At 36.4% G+C, this 18979-nt stretch overlaps 1 protein-coding gene across 2 annotated transcripts in view; it reads right to left on the reverse strand.

Moving 5' to 3' along the window:
* Positions 1 to 18979, reverse strand: part of HTT (huntingtin) — an 84651-nt gene that overhangs the window by 35275 nt on the left and 30397 nt on the right. For both annotated transcript variants that reach the window (XM_069856422.1, XM_069856421.1), the window contains 18 exons: positions 17366 to 17512; positions 16202 to 16322; positions 15902 to 15978; positions 13544 to 13695; positions 12874 to 13076; positions 12301 to 12427; positions 11427 to 11554; positions 10615 to 10725; positions 9996 to 10073; positions 9141 to 9364; positions 8478 to 8556; positions 8182 to 8343; positions 7182 to 7237; positions 6258 to 6406; positions 5540 to 5676; positions 3370 to 3486; positions 1449 to 1571; positions 613 to 851 (listed from right to left, as the gene is read on the reverse strand). In XM_069856422.1, the coding sequence (XP_069712523.1) occupies positions 613 to 851; positions 1449 to 1571; positions 3370 to 3486; positions 5540 to 5676; positions 6258 to 6406; positions 7182 to 7237; positions 8182 to 8343; positions 8478 to 8556; positions 9141 to 9364; positions 9996 to 10073; positions 10615 to 10725; positions 11427 to 11554; positions 12301 to 12427; positions 12874 to 13076; positions 13544 to 13695; positions 15902 to 15978; positions 16202 to 16322; positions 17366 to 17512 (2430 nt within the window). The remainder of the gene's footprint in view (positions 1 to 612; positions 852 to 1448; positions 1572 to 3369; positions 3487 to 5539; positions 5677 to 6257; positions 6407 to 7181; positions 7238 to 8181; positions 8344 to 8477; positions 8557 to 9140; positions 9365 to 9995; positions 10074 to 10614; positions 10726 to 11426; positions 11555 to 12300; positions 12428 to 12873; positions 13077 to 13543; positions 13696 to 15901; positions 15979 to 16201; positions 16323 to 17365; positions 17513 to 18979) is intronic.

Raw genomic sequence — 18979 nt, forward strand, 5'->3', positions numbered from 1 at the left:
ATCTGAAGATCCATACTTGAGAAATAAGTTAATCTGTTTGAAAGCAAATCTCTCTTTCAAATGCTTCCCCTGACCTTAAAACATAACACCTTAATGACAAACATTATTTTAACATAATACCACTGCCATCTTTCCACACTTCTTTTGCCTGAAGTTTGCTGCTCTCTGAGGACACTGGCATGAGAAGCTACACTAGACAAAGCCAGCTCTTAAAAACAGGAAATGAAGAGCAGGACTAATTTAATAAATCTGAATCCATCTGCTTCCAGTACAGAACCTGAACTTCTACTAAGGGGACAACCCCATACAGGGAGAAGGAAAAGGTTAACCAGTTAAATTTCTGGACTGGATTTCACAGCTCCATTAGATCCTCCACTTGGCTCAAGACAGGTATCAGAAGAGTCCAATGGCCCTACTATAAATTGCTTATCTCCTCTGTCTACCGTCCATTTCCTTAATCCTTTCTCCACACACACTACTCCCATATCAACTTGCAAACAGACTTTGTTCCTATCATATAACCATTCAATATATGCATATATATTGCATAATATATTTGTGATTTCTCAAAAATCTTAATCTTTCCTCCAAGTTATTCAACAGACAACATACCTAGAAAAAGTTTCTTCAGGCAGATACTTAGCCTGTTTAATCTCAGCGTGATCCTCTGGTTCAGCTACATTATTTTCTCCACATCTCAGTCTGTTAATTGCTTGACATGAAATCAAATACGGTGAGAAGGAAAGTTCTTGTATACGAGATAGAACGATGTCTTCTGTTGACTGTGAAATCAGAACTCTAAGGATAGCTAAAATTCCAGAAATCCATAGCTGGACAGTACTCACTGATGCCTAACACAAACACAAAAAAGCAGATTATTGGCACAGTGAATAAGCTTGACAGCTACCATGAGAATAGCACTTTAGAAGACACAACTTTCATGTCGGACCAATTCTCAAGTAGGTATGATATTACGCAACAGTTAATGAAAACATTTAATTTCAAAAGCATTCAACACAACACAGGAATGCATTCAACTTGTCTAAATCAAGTCTTTGAAAAAGTTAACAATCTCGACTGTAAAAACAGTACAAATGCTTGCATAAGTGAAGAGTGTGACTTTAGCTATTAAATTGCATTCTAGAATTTATAACAGTGCATTCTCTACCTTCCTGATCCTCAAAATACAAAATGAAGACAAGTAATCCATAAGCAGTTCCATAGTTCCTGTAAAAAGTGCTTCATGCTGGTAAATCTTATTGGTTGCAATGAATTCTTTCCAATCTGCTGGAGGTACTTTAACACCACGTGACAAAATATGAAAGATAAACACATGCTGCTTTGTTTTGCATGAAAGGCAACAGACTCTCTTTTGCCTGGAAACAATCACTTTTACCACTTATCTGGAAATATTGCACCTGCTTTAGCAGGTTCCCACACTTGCTTACCATTGTTTTAGGTGTAACAAACATACTCCTTAAAAGCATGTCCACAGGGCGAAGGGATGAAGGAGCCAAAATTTCAAACAAAGTGTTTAGTACTCCCAGAGCATCGTGACAGTCTATATGCATCTACAATGGAAAAATACAAAATAAATTGGTAGTCATCCAATAAAGGCCACCGGAACAAAAGATCACTGTTTCTATGTTTTATACATATCTACGACAAGTTGTGTGTGCTAAAACTGTTCTTTAAAAAAATTCAAAGCGATCAAAACCTTTGCAAGGCAAAAGACAGCTTCATTGTATGCCTTCCTACACAAGGGGTTTGAGAACATGGACAAAAATCTACCATATGAAATTTAATATACATACTACACATATTTTATTAGGAGAAATATGCCATATTCAAATAATGAGACCAAAAGACTGACTTGTCATAAAATTTAATTTTTTTTCTGCTCTCTGTACATCCTACCAGGCATATTTATAGAAAGCAACGTTGTACGTGAATAGACTTAGGTGACTAACTAGGAGAAAAAAATTGTTAATCATCAGATCCATCAACAGATAAGCAGTATTACTCAGCAGCAACAGAGGTAGGACACCTGATTAGGTTTTTTTAGCCAAATTATAAACAATCAACTGCAAAAAGCAAAGGAGTGGACTTGAAATCTGGATGATTCTATCTTGCCTAAATAATCCGATATTAAAGTATGTGCAAAGATACATACACAACAAAGGGTATGTTAAATTGAATGTATTTTAGCTTTGCTCAAAACCTCTTGTCTAATCTGCAATATCACTCATTCTCGATAACCACGAGATCTCATGGGAGCAGTGATCCGACATCACGGACTTAAGAACATGAAGAGCACAATTCCACCAGGCTTACTTTTTATCCTTCAACTAAGAATTCCAGGAAAGCTGTATCAAAAACAAGTCCTCTGTTGCTTAGGGAGTAGAACTGAAAATCTTCCCCCTAAATTAAGTCATGTTTTTTTCCACATACAAAGGGCCTATTCTTCCTCCCCAGTGCGGGGTCCAGTAATACTGAGATATGCACACACTGGAAGGAATCCAGCAGAAAGCCGCACGGATGGCTGCAGCCTTGGAGCATCTGTTTTACAAGAGGCAGCTAAGATTGTTCAGCCTGGAGAGGGCTCAGAGGGATCTTTGTCAATGTGCACAAGTACCTGACTAGGGAAGCCAAAGGGAGGAGACAACAACACAAGAACAGAAGAGAAAGCCAGAATCTTTTTGGTGGTATCCAGCACCAAGATGAAAGGCAATTGTCACAAGGTGAAATACAAGAAATTCCATTTTAAAGATACTTTCTATATATGTATTTGGTTTTTGCCTGTGAGGATGCTTAGACACGGGAAGAGGTTATGGAGGCTTCCTCCCTGGAGGCTGTCAAAACTTGACCGGATGTGGTACAAAGCAACCCTGCTTTGAGAAGAAGGCAATATCTAGAGGTCTGTTTCAAGCTCAACTACTTAATGATTCTGCGATTTATTAATGCAGTTTCAGACTATGCCTCTTCATTCTTCTCACTAAGAAAAAATGAAACCAAACACAGTACAATTATGAAAAAATTATTTTGACATTCTACAAATAGAAGAGAACCTTCACACCACTTAAGTGCTCTGATATTATCATGTACATAAGAGAAGTAGAATGAGCTTCAAATCTGGAAACAGCCTTGAAGACGCTGCACATGCACCATGCATTTAATTACGACCTTTATCAATTCAAAAACTTAGTTTACCCTGCAGTAATTTTTTTTTCAGATATGGCAACCGCACTTTAAAGAAAATCTGTCTTTTTATAAAAACAACACACAATATTCAAAGCCATTACTGATACATACATTACAACAATTATTTTAAATGTTTATAAATTAAAAAAAAAAAAATCATATAACAACCTGTTGCTTTGCAAGCATTGGGAGAATAATGTCAGCTATCTGCCGGGACAATCTTTTCCATTTGTCTTCATTTTCTTTATGACACTGTTGCAACACTAAGATGAACATTTCTAGCACCTGGGAAAAAGCCAAAAGAATGCAGGTAAACCCCATGACTAATGGGAGACATTTAAGTAATACCACAGTGGGAATAATATTTACTGTTTCATCCATCTGCCAAAAAGCTAAAAAAGAGAAGAAAATCCACATGAAAACTCACATCAATATTTTTAAAACCTCGTGTTCCAGTTAAAAGCTTGTTCTTTTTGTTTTGGTTTTTTTATGAACTAGAAAGAAGTGCTTTCTTGGTCCTTTTAAAATGACATTTCTGAAAATACTACTCAAACAACCGGAAAAAATGATAGTAAATATAAACGCCACACACCACACACTCAATAAAAAGGTGATGATGGAAGAGAGCAATTTCCCATATGAATACTTTTTTCTTTACTCTAGCTGAAATAAAGTTTAAATTTGGCCAAGAAAACAGAACAGACATTTTTATGGAGCTCATTCACCTGAGACGTATCACTTTCATGTGAAAGTGTACATGAGAACATACCATGGAGCACACCAACAGCAAGGATCATTGTAGCAGCTGAATGCATTATCAGTTTGAGGATTACAGAGAAGCCACTTTGAAGGCCAGGCAGGTCAAAGACACAGCAAGCGGGAAGTTTAATATATGGTCTAGGAAGTGGGACAGAAGATCCTGGTTCACAAAACTAGTTAGACAGAGTACTTACAAAAGAAATTTGAGTAGTTCAGATTCAGAAACAAAGCTAATTAGTGAAAAAAAAAGGAGGGGGGGGGAAAGAAAGATCACCGGGCCATGTTCTTCCCAAAAAGCTTTCTCATGAGAGAGGAGATAGGAGTGATTCTGGTCTCAATGACTTGAACTCTGAAGCTCCATGGATGGCAGCTATAGTTGCAACAGAAAAAACTTAATCCTTGCAGCTCTTGGAGCCACTGAAATTACAGAGACACTACCGGAGGACATCCAGCCACAGTCAGGGAACGACAGAGCTGCCCAGGGGATAGCTTATAGGTACTGCACTGGCAAAACAGTACAGATTAAGAACTATAAATGAGATGGTGTGGGAAGAGCAGTGCATGGGTGGTCTTTAATAGGTTAAGTGTGTCAGAAGGGGATATGTTAGGAATTGCAGTACTTTATGTAACACAAAGTTATTCACTATTTCACATCATGTGTCTACAGAATGTCATTTCATATAGTTATATTAGTCATTTTATGATTATAAAACTACAAATTCAAAAGAAAATGTGGATACACAAAATTACCCCAATCTGAACATGTAGTTCTAACAAGTTATTTTGACAAGATGTAACACCTTTTCTTCCAAACTATTCTCAGAAAATACATAGCTTATATTAGCATACACTAGAACTGCATTTTCACATGATAAAAAGAAAAGCACATTAAGTTTGTTAAGCACCTGAATAAGCAATAAGATCCCATGTTAATTATGTCACTTCTCTTCAAATTACTTCCATGTTTTTCTTCAATACACTTTGTTTAAAAGGAAGTCATTCTTGCACTCCTACAAGGCAGAAATGCTTTCTAGACCCAAGAGGTCTGGGGCAAAGTAAGTGCTAGTAGCTGCCTAACAATTTCATCACCTTATTCAAATAATCCATATTTAAAAATGTTATTGAAGACATCACTATTGTACAGCAATACCTAAGCCACTTCTACGCCACATTTCCTACTTCTAATCCTGTCCTCTCATCCACTTCTACCACCATTCTTTTAAGCTTCTTGAATTTTAATTTATTACAACTCTTCTACTAACCTTCTGTTCATTCCATTTGCAACACAACCAAGATCATGATCCTAACTGGAGCTTTTTCAGTGCTTTGTTACCCAGGCTTGATCACAGAATTCCACAGACATCTTATTTGACTTGAAATACTGATTTGCAGTACTGAACCTTTTCGCCACCCACCAAAATCTTTGCCTACTCTCTCTACACAGAAATATCACACACAGAGTCCAGCTATTCAAGTTTCGTACACAAAAATCATTAATATTGCCTGAGGCATTTTTAGCAGTCAAAGCAAGGTATCCCTTTTATAGACCATAAACAGGGCCACTTTGACTGTCTCTTACCTGATGGTACTGAATAAGTCTTAGCAGCATTGACACTACCACTTCTTTTTGTGTTTCCAACTCTTTTCCAGCATCAGCTTTATTTGTTCCTCTTAACACAAAGAGGTCATGAACAATGGGTTGCAGAGCTGGTATTGCTGAAATGAGATTTGTTTGCTTTAGCATCAGACAAGTCCTGAACAGTGAGTTTTTGTTTTAACAGTTCAGCTACTTGAAGTAAACTGTGGTTCAGTTTATTAAAAGGTTTTACTTCTTAAAAAACCCACCAAGTTTATCATGCATAATGTCTTTTACCTTCTAGTAAAAAAAATTAAATTATGAACATATTAGGCCATTCTCATAGAGGTAAAATAGATATTTTTATAAAGTATTTATCAGCAGAATCATTGGAAAGGATAAGAGATGCTTCTACCAGAAAGCTGTAAGTGGAGGGGAAGGTAAATACAAGTTAAAATCAAAGCCTTTGAAGTACTGCTACATTGTGAACTTATTGCCTAATAAAGTTCCAAATATAAGTTTTGTTGCAATTAGGTACTATGCAAAAACTTCCTGAAGAAATTGATTTATTTAATGTATTAAAAATTTAAAAGCTAGTGTCTTCTGGAACAATCCGTATGATTTCAGTTTTCTGTCACTTAATAGTTGATATGAGTTTTATCACTGAACTATTAATATAAGTGTCAGTGCCTTTTCTTCTTTTCTTTTTTTCTTTAATTACCATGTGTAACAGCTTTCCTCCCACTGGCCATGATACCATCACACAGCTGAATTATCTTAGGAATTCCGATTATCTGTTTGGAATGATACCGCTCATAAGACAGCAACACCAGGAAAAAAAAGATATTAGGAATGATTGCTTCAGACTCCCTGAAAACAAACAAAAAAAAAAGTCAAGTTTGAATTGCACAACTCTTCGAGAAAAATTAATTGTTTTCAAGATCTAGTTTTTTTAAGAATGTGTTTTCTGCTTTTACACAGTATTGCTATATTTTTTGTGTTGTTCTCTACTATGGGGTTTTTCCCAAAGGTTTTTTTTCAAGCTCTGACCATTACATAATTATTAATATTACAAAATACTATCTAACGGATAATGAAACAGATTGGAGTATTTCTGTAGAAGACCCATAGAACAAAAATCCCACTTATCTCTTCAGACAAATAAGTGTGAGAGAAAATGGAAACAGTTGAAGGTAAAAATTCCACCACATTGCTTATCATCTAACAGGTGCTACACAAAATGTACCAGACAATCAAAATACAAACAGATTCACATTGAATCTGTAAGAGGAAGAAGCAGCTCTCACTTCAGCATCTGAATCCTAGCCATGAAGTGCTGATTCCTGAAAGCACAGCTTCGGAGCAGACCCAAAGGAATGGTTTTACAACACCAAATGAAGAAAGAAACAGCACAACATAGCTTAAGATTTTTTTTTCTGAGCTACTTCACGGTTTCTTCACCCACATGGAACCTAATTATTTGAAAGGGCTACCACTGGAGCCAGAGAATAAACAAGCACATTGCCCAGAAGGTAACTATGCTTTTCTCATAAGCCAGAAGTAACCAGCAAGACTAATCAGTATGTGTTTCAGAACAAGACAGTTAGAATCTGCACTGTTCAAAGGATGTCTGCCGATTTCATACCTGAACTGTCCTACTTCAATGTATTCAAACTGCTTTAGCACAAATCCAATAAACACCTAAAGAGAGAATAAAGTGTAACAGATATAGATACATTAATTCGCATTTGAAATCATTTTGACAGTTATCAAAGTCAGTGTTTTGGAAGGAGAGAAAGGAAAACAGGCAATAAAAATCATTTATGCTTATATTCAAATATGTTATTAAGCGTTCCCTCTACATTTACAGAAGACAGAGGGAACCTTGTTGATGTTCACGCTAATCGTAATAAACTAATTTATGCCACATTTTATCTACTGTCTATATCTATATTTTTAACCCTAAACTTCTCCTGCTCATGTAACACACTATTTGGGGCGTTACAGTCAAGAAGTTAAGAATAAACCAAAAATCTAGCTCTAAATAAATCAAGATAAAATCCAAATATTCAATGCATTGAAAAGATTTATCTGTTTACAGATTTACAGGAAAGTTATGTACTGCAACTTATGCCCATTTATAAACCCAAAATGTTCAAACCCCAAAAGGATGTTACAAATTTACTGCTTATAGGGACAATCACACAGGCTACTGTATTTGCAACTAGCTTTCTCCTGCCATTAAAATCAAATAATGGTTCTCAACCATGATGTTCATTACCAGTCATACAGAAGTCCATACTCTCGATACAGAGGTGTGGTTTGTTGTTGTTTTTTTTTTTTTAATAAAAGTTTCACTTATCAACATTGATTGCATTGTTCACATCATCTCATTTGTGAAGTCCATCTGATGGACAGTTCTTAAACAGTTGTTGCAGAGTTTAGAAAGTAATTTATATGCAATAGAAAACCAGAAATCAGAAGCTCCTCAAGACTGGGAGACGGATTGAGTCTCATCTTCCTTTAAATCTCTTTTTTCACCTATAGTACCATAAATAGTTTGTTGCAAGTATTTTTGCTATAACTATTAAGTCTGCAAGTCAGATCCTGGTATTACAAACTGGCAAAAATGGTGAGACACCAACCTGATCTGAATCCAGAAGACAGTAGTTAACTCGTAGCTGAACCAGTTGAGCTAGCAAGTCTAAAACTTGTCTCTGCAGCTGTACTGATGTCGTCGTAGTATATTGTTTCAATGCTTTTATGACAAGGGGTTCAAATAAACGAATGTGATTGTGAATAGCATTCTGTAACAGAGAGATTTTAAAGTAATCTAATATCTGAACAGGTCTCTGATTCAAAACCAAACTACATTTTCAAAGGAGGAAAAATGCTTTCAATCTAAGGTACAGCTCTTTCAGGAGCACATAGATACAAGTACCTTATCAGCACGATGTTTTGCTGCACTGGAAATACTAGTTTTCAGCTGCGTAGAAACTTTTTGCAGCACGTCAAACCATCTGTCATAAAAGAAAAAAAAAAAAACCCCATACATGTTAAAAAAAAATGGAGAGACTAACACTCTCCTTAGATGCATATTGTTTTACCAATGCCAACTTTTCATTAGCTACTTAACTGTTTCAAGAACCTTAGTAAAACAAAAGAGTGGAGACAACCCACAGCACATTTGGATCGGATCACATAGATTTGAGGAAAACACACATCCAGCAGAGAAAGACTTTCTGGTATTTGCTTAGCCATCCTTCTGCTTTTCCTTTAAAGCTACTATTTCATTAATTCACTAATTATAGCTAACAGTTTTGAATACAAGCATTTAATACTATTATGCTTAAAAAAACTACTCTAGTGACATCCATTTTCATGATTTAGCTTTGATTTGGAAAACACATTGGCGATAATCAATATAGTGTTGCATTCCAGATCTCGCTACTAAGACAAACTACTCACTTATTTCTTGTAGACATAAGCACATAGACAGTATTGTAATTTTAGGTTACTTACCTCCCCTATGATACCTGCATTTATGAAAAACAACAAAAAGAGATTCTAGTTCAAGTTAATGTCATAAGGGAAGAAAAGTTACCCTGAAGCATCGTGTTCCTGCTCAGCCTGAACCATGTTCCTGAGACTAGCGTCAGCAAGGGCCTGTGTAAAATGTGTGTATGGTGCCATGAAGCAATAATGATAGAGACCAGGTCTCAAATTGGAAGAACCTAAGCGTTGAGCTTTGCCTTGAGCTTTGTTGGTGTTGGAAGACAAGCCATCGTACTGAGAAGCCAGATTTGTCCCAAATAATGTTTTCAATAACTAGAGAAGAGAATTGGAAGAAAAAAAAAAAGTTAACATTGCAGGAAAAAGAGACTTGACTCCTCATCCTCCCAAAGGGTTTAAGAGCAAAGTTCAGAGTGCAAACTGCGGGCCATATAGTCAATTACAAGACAGAAAAAAGCTGGAAAAAAGGAACAACCCACACCTCAGCCAAGAAGATATGACTAGTTTTGTAAGTGAAGCTATTTCCATGTGACAACTCAAAGAAGTCTACCAAAGCTCACCACCCACCAAAAGTAAACTTCGACAACTTGAACCCAAAAGTTTAACTGGAGGCCTGCAAGAAATCCATAAGTAAGGCAGTTCTTCACCTTCCAGGTTTTTGATGGAGTAAACCAGCTACAGAACACATTTTGGAAGGCAATAAACAAACTCGTTTTCTGAACGTAAGCTAAGAGTTCTTTGAATTGGAAGCAGTTCAAGAAGATATTATATTTTTCAGAGGGAAGTTTCAGAACAAGTTATGAAAATTAAAGAAAAGGTTCCTTTTGCTCCACTACAGTTCCTCACATCATTCCCTTTAAAAAGAATGGCCAGTCTTAGCATCTAATTGATAATCACAGGACATCAGAATTAACCTTCCAGTAACACACAAAAATTACCTCCTTACCTGCTGTACACAAACTGTTGCCATTGTTGGTTCTCTGTTGAAACATGATTTTAGGTATCCCAAAATTTCTTCTACACACTAGAAAAGCAGAAAACCAAGTTTTACTATGAAAACTGGACAACAGCACAGTTTTGTCACTTTTACTAAGTAAAATTACACTAATTTGAGGAAAATCATGGAAACACATAAGGAAATAAAAATGTAAGATCTGCCTCCTAGTCATAAAATACCACAATGCTTGACGCCACAGTTAACAAGATAAACTATCAAGGCACAGGAGAGGAGGGAGAGGAGTACACCCCCTGATATTGTGAATATTTAACATGAGTAAATTTAAACATATAAATATATTAAGAATAACGGAAGGCAAACCATTTTGCTGGGAAGAAAAAATCTTCATATGAAACTTAAACAGTAAAAAAATTATTCTAGAAACAACTTAACTCAGGAAACCTGCTTTAGCCCTTTACTCAACACTGTGGCACCACAGTGCTTCTAGGACCACTGTCTCTCTCAATGGTACCAATTTAAAAATCAATGATAAGTGTTTTTCTCCAGTATGGACCATGGATATTGGATAACTTAACTACAAAAGAAAAAAAACACACAAATCTGATACCTTTCCAATATCTTGAAGAGTAGCAAGTTCCAAGATTTGAGACAGAACATCTAAGGCAGACCGTAAGAAACATCCAAACTTTTCATTAGTATTCTGGAGATCCAAAGTAACCTGGTCCCAAAAAGTAAAAACACACTTTTTCTTAACGTTTACTTGACAAGGACATAGATACTGCAGAAAGAAGTGGGTATTGCCAAAAAATGATCTTTTGCCTAAAATTTCAGCATAGTTCAATCAACACTACTGGCAGCTTTGACTGTGAATGAATTGCTGGAAAGGTAGGACTTTGACTAAGAAAGGGATCTTCTAGCTTGAGGAAGTTACAGCAGCCAGGAAGGCAGAGTATGTTGATAAGTAATGAAAAAGGCATAACATATTTCTCAGAAACACAGCAGGTGTAATAAGAATACACCCTTGAAGCGTACAAATCAGATAACCCAGCCCCTAGGGAATACATCTTCTGTTACCTGAACTAATGAGGAAAAAGTTTACCCATCCTGGAATAAACTGCAAAGAGAACAGACACTGGAATCCATTCTGCATTGCAAAGCCAGTGAAGGGCCATTTGGTATTTGCGTTAGTGACAGCAGAGAAACAAGCAGTAGGGTGACAATGCCTATCAGGGAGTTTTGTTCTACTGTTTTTTGGTTTTATTGGTGGCGGTTGTGATTTTTTTCATGTTTTTTTCTTCTTCATAAATTGTTTACACAGGCAAACAAGCAACTGTTGATATAGGCAGAGCCATGTTTAAAAGAAACACAAAGTGGTTGCCTATCTACATTCTCCTTCAATCAAATTCTATCATGCAGTACCTTATAATTAGCATGGGTTGCTTTCAAGACGTCATACAACTTCAGATACGATGGAAGATGATAAAAGCTTCCTACTGAAGATGATTTACTTGTTGAAACAGGCCCAGTACCATCAGTTTGCCTAGCAGCTTAAAAATATATCACAGATTAGAACAGGATATTTTTTTCTAGGATGGTCACGACATGTACACTCAACATTATTTACCATTTTAAAATTATCAGACAGTATGAATTTATCAATCCTCATGCATATTTTAAACTGCAAAAACATATGCTGTACAACTAGAAAATGAACTAGCATTCCAAGAAACCAGCCCTCTGAGATAAGAGAAACTAACCCAGAAGGCTTTTCATTGAAGTGCATGTACAATTTACAAAAAAAAAGGCAAAACAAAACACACCACCCATTTCCTTCATTCATTACTAAGAAAGAAACCCTAAGAAAACTAAGAAACCCTTTCAAGATTAAGAATCTTGTTTCCAAGAGCAAGGTAAACTACTCCTGCCAGAAGCCGCAAAGCAACTTTCAAACCTGAAGTAAAATACGTGCAAAAATTAGATCTTAATTTTAGTTAATATTTAGTTAATATTTGAGTAGATTCAGAAAAACTGTGACGAAAAGGGTTCAGAAGTACCTTTCTTCTGAAAAGTACAGTTAATTTTCATAAAAACTAAACCAGCAAAGAAGCCCCCACCCACAGGTGCCTTTCCTGCAAGGCGCAGCTGAAAAGAACGTCCAACAGTAGGTCTGCCAGCCTTTTGAACTAGAACTTCAGAAAACAAGTTACCTCATTTTATTTTTTCCTCTCTATGCCATAACCATACTTAAATGGGGGTGGTAGGTGGGAGAATGAATAGGAGTAAGCGTGCTTACCTGGACTTGTTTCACCACCCTTCTTAGGGCTCATTGGCACAGACGCCTGTTCAACAGACTCCCTCTCTTTCCCCTTCCTCCGAATTGGACTAAGAGAAGGTGGGTTTGTGAGAGACGGTAACGCTGCCTAGAATTAAAAGGTTTATTAATTTCACATGCACAAGTACTTTTTCTTCTACACAATCACAAGCATATTCACCTTTTCTCTAAACTCCTCTTTATGTGACTGTCAGTTAAAATGCCTCAACACTCAGGTTCAGGAAGTTAACTTCCTGAGTGAAAAGAAGTAGGTTTAACATATTCCCTGCTTTCCTTCTCAACTTCATCATAAGCCAATGAGATGGAATCAAGAGTTCAATGACTAAAGTTTCTTTTGAATCCAGATAATGAAGTGCTAAAAAAAATTTTTTGTTACTTGCTTTCCAACTTATAGTGGAGTCATATTATCAAGCTATTCAATAGTTAACTGTATCACCTCTAAAACACTGAGTTACCTGTATGACCTCTAAAATGAAGAGGTCTCTATCACAAGAGTATTTAAGCGACACAATTTCATTTATTTTTAATACCTACCTTTACTGCTGGGCCAGGAGCAACATCATCCATTACATGAGCACAAATGTTAATGACCTTCAGCAGATGAGCAAAGAGCTGCTCCACTAAAGTAACAAGAGTTCGATCTGCCAGAGCTGGCCAGGGTTCCTCCTGCTTTGCAGCACCTTGGTTTGAATCTTCTTCAGCACTCCAGGGATTCTTTAAGCATTTGGGAGCACTTGCTGCAACGGGAATCACATTATTTAAACAAGGTAAAAACGTGGAATGCAAGAGAAAATTTTAGATGCATATCATCAGATGCATGTGGTTGGACTCGATGATCCGGTGGGTCTCTTCCAACCTGGTTATTCTATGATTCTATGATCTCTGTATGAACAGAAATTCAAATATGGAAAAGAGCCTATATTTTTAAATCCAGCACTTAGGTGCATAGTTTTAAACAACAAATAGCATTAATTCTTTGTACACATCCTGTAGTAAGCATACTGCACATTCTCTTTGGCAGTTAGAGGAAACATACTTGGAGGCAGTATGTTTTCAAACATCCTAGGTGCAAGAAGTTCCTTCTTTATTTTTTTCTGCTCAATCTTGCAAGTCTTGTGTGCAACCAGAATAGGGTGAGATATGGGCCTTCTGATGCTATTGGTAAAAATAACAGCACAACCCCACTTTTCTTGCTCTTCCCTACCTGCAAGCAAGTTTCCAGTCAAAATCAAAGCATCCTGATGTGCAGAAAGGTCCAGCGGGAACCATGCTGATGAAAGGAGAGACAGGACCATGCCAGCTATTCCAATGGTGCAGCCCTTCTGAGCTTCATCTGATGGGCTCGGTTGAGAAACACTGCAAGTTTAATTTTGAAATGACATAAATTTTCTTCCTTCTTTTGGTGAGTTTACAGTCTTAAGAAAGCCAAAAATTAAGTGACTGCTAATATAAAAAACTAAACAAGCCAGTAATACAGGAATACACATTTAACACTCAAGTGGGACTTTAAACATTGGCAGCAGAGACCTGACAATAATTTGTATTCTTGAAGAGCTGTTTCTTTTTTCTTTTTAAAAACAGCAAATATAAAAGCTGCTAGTGACATCTACTGATAAACTGAAGAATTCTATATTTAATTGCTAACTAGTCCTGAACTACCTCCAGCTTAAAGTTTTGCACATATGCAAGTTAGGGATGGGAGACGTAAGTGTAGTATTGCAATGTAACAAGGTATTGTTTTAAAGTTACAAGAATTTAATTAAACAATTGTAATCTATAAAATCATTTAGATTTTTGGGTGGACTCTATCCAACATTGTAATTTGCTGCCGAATCCCACAGTATCCTTTACAACAATCTTAAAACCACATTTTCCCTCACAACTCAAGATTCAAAAGCAGCAGGCAGAGATTACCGGAAGATTTGTCAGAATACTATGTGAATTACACACAAATTCAAAGCTGTAAGGCCTGCACAATACTACTAACTTACTTTCAGTAAAAGACTTCATGTAACCTCTAAATAAGGAGATTCTTTCAGGAGTTTTTAATAAAAAAGGGAAAGAAACTTCTCATGTAGTCACTCTGGTCTAATACAACTGGAGTAATTTCAGAAAATAAATTTCAATTAAGCACAGCTGTTATTTTGACAGTGCTACACAGGTAAATACAGGGCCTTCCTTTTTATTTTATTTTAAAGTATTTTCATATGCAAGTGTTGTTTACATTACATAAAGTTAGAAATCCATTAATTAATCCATGTCAAGTTGTATGGAGTTGGAATGCAGCAATTCTACCGTGTTTTTTAATCATAAGAATGACAATACTTAGACAAAAAAAAATTGGCAAAATTCTCATGTTATTATCCATTCTATATTCTTTTTATCCAGAACAATAAACATTCTTGTGACTCCACAAAAATAAAATTAGTATGAAAATTGGCAAAAAATTTGTAAAGGAGGACTTAGAGGAAAGGGCAAAGACAACGTCATTGCATCACTAATGAATATTAGATGCACCTTAAAAATAGCATTTTTCAAGGTGGGTAGAGCAGAAGACACACTGCTGTGATTCTGCAATGATTATATTTTCCAGCTAAGTACTCCTCACATCCTAACCTACTCTAATTGTTTAAAGCAGACCTATAACTCAAAAGACATCATTTAGAATGCATATGCAGAACATGTCCCACTTGTGGCCAGCAAGGGAAGAAAAGGCTTACTGACAAGGAAAGCAGCTGGGGGAGGCAGTTTGTTGTTGCTGTTGTTGTAGTTTTGGGATTTATTTTGCTTTTGAAATGAGATAAAATTTTGCAAGAGTTTCAGGATACCAGAAGTGCAAAATAAGAGCAGAGACACAAAAGCAATGAAGAAAATGAACACAAATTATGTTAAATCTATTTAAAAAACAAAGAGCTCTATATGTGCACATCTTCAGTAGACAGTTTTACAGTTCACACAGCACACCATCAATCAGAAGCAAGAAAGCTTTGAAGTTGCCAATTGTACAGTTACATTCTGAAGAAACTCTTCAGAAAATAAGCACATTGGGGCTATCATATATTATCTACATAACACTGGAGCACTATGGACATTTAATTTGCTGCTCCCGTTCAGTGTGCAGAATCAGAACAATTTAAACGCACCTGACACTTCTATAGTTACAAAAGCAATTATGAACCAGCTTCCTTTACTCACTATTTATCAACATAAACATGAGATCAAGGTGAAAGTGACGATGTTCTCATTTTAAAGAGATATTACAAGACACAATACCCTGAAGATAAACATTCTTTCAAAAGCACTGATAACTTTGTCCTATTACTTATTTTGACAGACAGAGACATATGGTCAGTGTCTTACAGCACTTGCAGCCAAACCCTGTGATATATGCTGTGGTTCCAGAGATGACAGAGTGCTAACAGCATCATGACAACCTGATGTTACACTCTTCTGTATAAAGTTCTTAAACAACAGCTAAAACAAGCTTATACATTTAAACCAGGACTTCTGATACGTAAATAAGTGACTTCTAGAAGCTCGAAGAAGAGATGAGGGAACATACCCGCAGTGCCATCCCACACTCCAGGTGCAAACTGGAAACGTTGTGGAGAGAAGACACAAACCCTCGCAGCAGCCAAACTGAAAAAGTTAACACCAAGAACTGAATCCATTTTATCACTGGAAGAGTTTGCAACAACATTAAGATATCATAAGAGTGAGAATTAAACACGTTACTATTGCCAGTGACACAGTACAAAAACCAGCAGATACCAATAAAGCCAGGAAATAATTAAAAATAAAACAAGGAAAAAAAAGAAAATAAAAGAAAAAGTTAGCTACTATAGCAACTAAGAAAACTCACTGTAAGTGCTCTTGTAGTGGATATTGTCAATGCATGGAAAATTGCTGCAATAACCCTTGAGAGATTGTTTTCCATAGTGATATCTGTTGGACTTTGCAGCATATTGTAACCTCTGTATGTTCTGAAATAAAAATATTTATACCACTAAAGCATGTACTGAAAAAAAAGAAATACCTCAATCAAAAATTATTACGACTTAGACTACTACTACTGATTTTATAGGCCACTTTTAAAATACAGAAGTCAGACAACACTCTAAATACCACCTCTTACTATATTTTAATATTTTTGCTTCTGTACTAGCAAAAGCAATTTAGCTTATAAATGAAATCTCAGTTAGCAAACAGAAACTGTAGATTAACTCAATACCTAGCTTAGGTGTTCTAGGAATCACCCTCATTTAGCATGAGCCGCTGCTTTTGCTCAAATCCATCTAAATTTTTGCATGTTCACAAACTTTGTATTATTGCTGTAAAGATCACTGCTGAAGAAAAATAACTACTTTGTATTTGAAATGACACAGTGTCCAAAAAGTTCTATTATTTCCATATATAAATCTTGACTGACAAGACCAAGGTCATGTATGGAAAAGGCACATAATTAAAAACTTGTATGACAAATTGGTAGAAGCAAAGAGCCCCCACAAGAGAATACTTGTGCTGACTAAAAGACAAGATACCTAAACAGAAGAGTTTAGGAAAGTATATCTGGCAGCAAAAACACAGCAGCAAGTTCACACTATCAAAATGAGAATGCAGCACAGATTTCTGCAACCACAATCATTAAACAAGGATGTGAAGGGCAATAAATCCTGATCAACATACCTGAAGAACAATAACATATACCTAAGATTAGTTCGCAAAGCTATGCTTACTTGTGCTATTTAATGGACAAATAGGGTCACCTCACAATGAAAAGAAACCTTATCACAGAACAACTCCCTGTGATCAACGTGCGAGCACATCATTAGTAACTCACACAACAGTTTATCTTCTAAAGTCAAGTCTGTTTCTGTGGAGCCCAGAACTACCACAGACGCTCCTACAAATTGGAAAAAGATTTCATAAGCACGTGGATTTCCAGGATTTAAATATGACTCTAGGCATTATTAATTGAAATCTGGGCCCATATTCCATTTAAGGCAAGATATGCCACATAACATACCTGGTGATAGTGCTCACTGCAAAGTGAGATGGAGGCTGTGTTTCATGCATTAGCAGCTTCAGGTAGACACCACTTTGGTCTCTTGCTACTGCCACAACTGGATCAGCCTGTCCTTGATCACAGTTATAAAACAGCTTTGGAACAAGCCTTAATGACAATTGCCAAAAAGGAAAAGTATTATTTAAAGTACATTTAAAACACATTTAATATACAATTCAGAAAGCTGCATATGCTAACTAGACATGTCAAACTGTAAATAAAATCATAGAATCATAGAATCACCAGGTTGGAAGAGACCCACCGGATCATCAAGTCCAACCATTCCCACCAGTCTCTAAACCATGCCTCTCAGTACCTCATCCACCCGCGCCTTAAACACCTCCAGGGAAGGCGAGTCCTCCCTGGGCAGGCCGTTCCATTGCCTAATGACCCTTTCAGTGAAGAATTTTTTCCTTATGTCAAGCCTGAACCTCCCCTGGCAGAGCTTGAGGCCACTCCCTCTTGTCCTGTCCCCTATCACCTGGGAGAATCTGTTTCTAAATCTGTTACTAAAACTCATTGTTAAGCTGAACTCATTTTTATACAGCTGCTTTTCATTATAATCAAGGAGCTCAAATCAAGACAAATGAACTGCTCTAGACAAGATAGCTAAAAAAATACCTATTTATAGAGACACCTACCTATACACACTACAACGACAACAATAACAACATTTGCAACTTAGACAACAGCGAAAAATTACTGTACACATTTTTATACTTTGACTGAAAGTACTTCCAATGAATGCCCATACTGGATGTTTCAAGTGGCTTCTGAAAGCCTACAGCAGATTTCCTAGGCAGTTAAGCCTTTTCCAACCTTAACACACATGCTGTCACTATGTCAACATGAAGACATGGAAAATTTCCAACTTGTTACCACTCAGTTGACAAAATAACTCAATTTCAAAATGAAGTCCCCCAATAAGAGCAACAAACACAAACTATATTTAACAATTTCTCTGCTGAGCTGCTTCTGCAATACAAACATTTCTAAGTCGCAGAATTTTTAAGGTTACATTGTCCTTTATTTGTTATTATGAATGGACAGCAATTAATACTCTGAAAAACTAGGAAAGAGACTCCTCTGGCAAAAAGACTTTCCTGGAATTCACTACTAGATGCTCCAAACTTGTTTAAACATATAAGTCCTTGGACTCTAATAAATAAACTACTATCTAATCCTTACTGTGTGGTGCGTTTCTCTCAACAGCAATATTTGTAGCAAGTTACAGTAAACAGCTGCTTTTTAAACAAGATTAGCTACTTCCCTATAATTGGCGAACACAACAGTTTTAAGATACAGAAATTATAATCATGTGGAAAAAACAGTGTCTGGAATTTAGGACAACTCAACAGAACTGCAATATTTTAAGTCTATTAAATACAGTCAGGACACTGAACAAATCACTTCAGCAGGCAAAAAACTAATTTGAGGAGTTTGAAACTTACAGTGACCCTCAGAATGTAATGAAGTTAAATGAAATTGTTATGCTAATAAAAAGCAAAGCACAATTTCCCAGTATGATGCATGCTCCAGGTACCAAAAAGCTGCATTTGTCGCCCATCCTTTATT

The sequence above is a fragment of the Phaenicophaeus curvirostris genome, chromosome 4 (genome assembly GCF_032191515.1).
Source record: "Phaenicophaeus curvirostris isolate KB17595 chromosome 4, BPBGC_Pcur_1.0, whole genome shotgun sequence".
NCBI classification, from domain to species: Eukaryota; Metazoa; Chordata; class Aves; order Cuculiformes; family Cuculidae; genus Phaenicophaeus; species Phaenicophaeus curvirostris.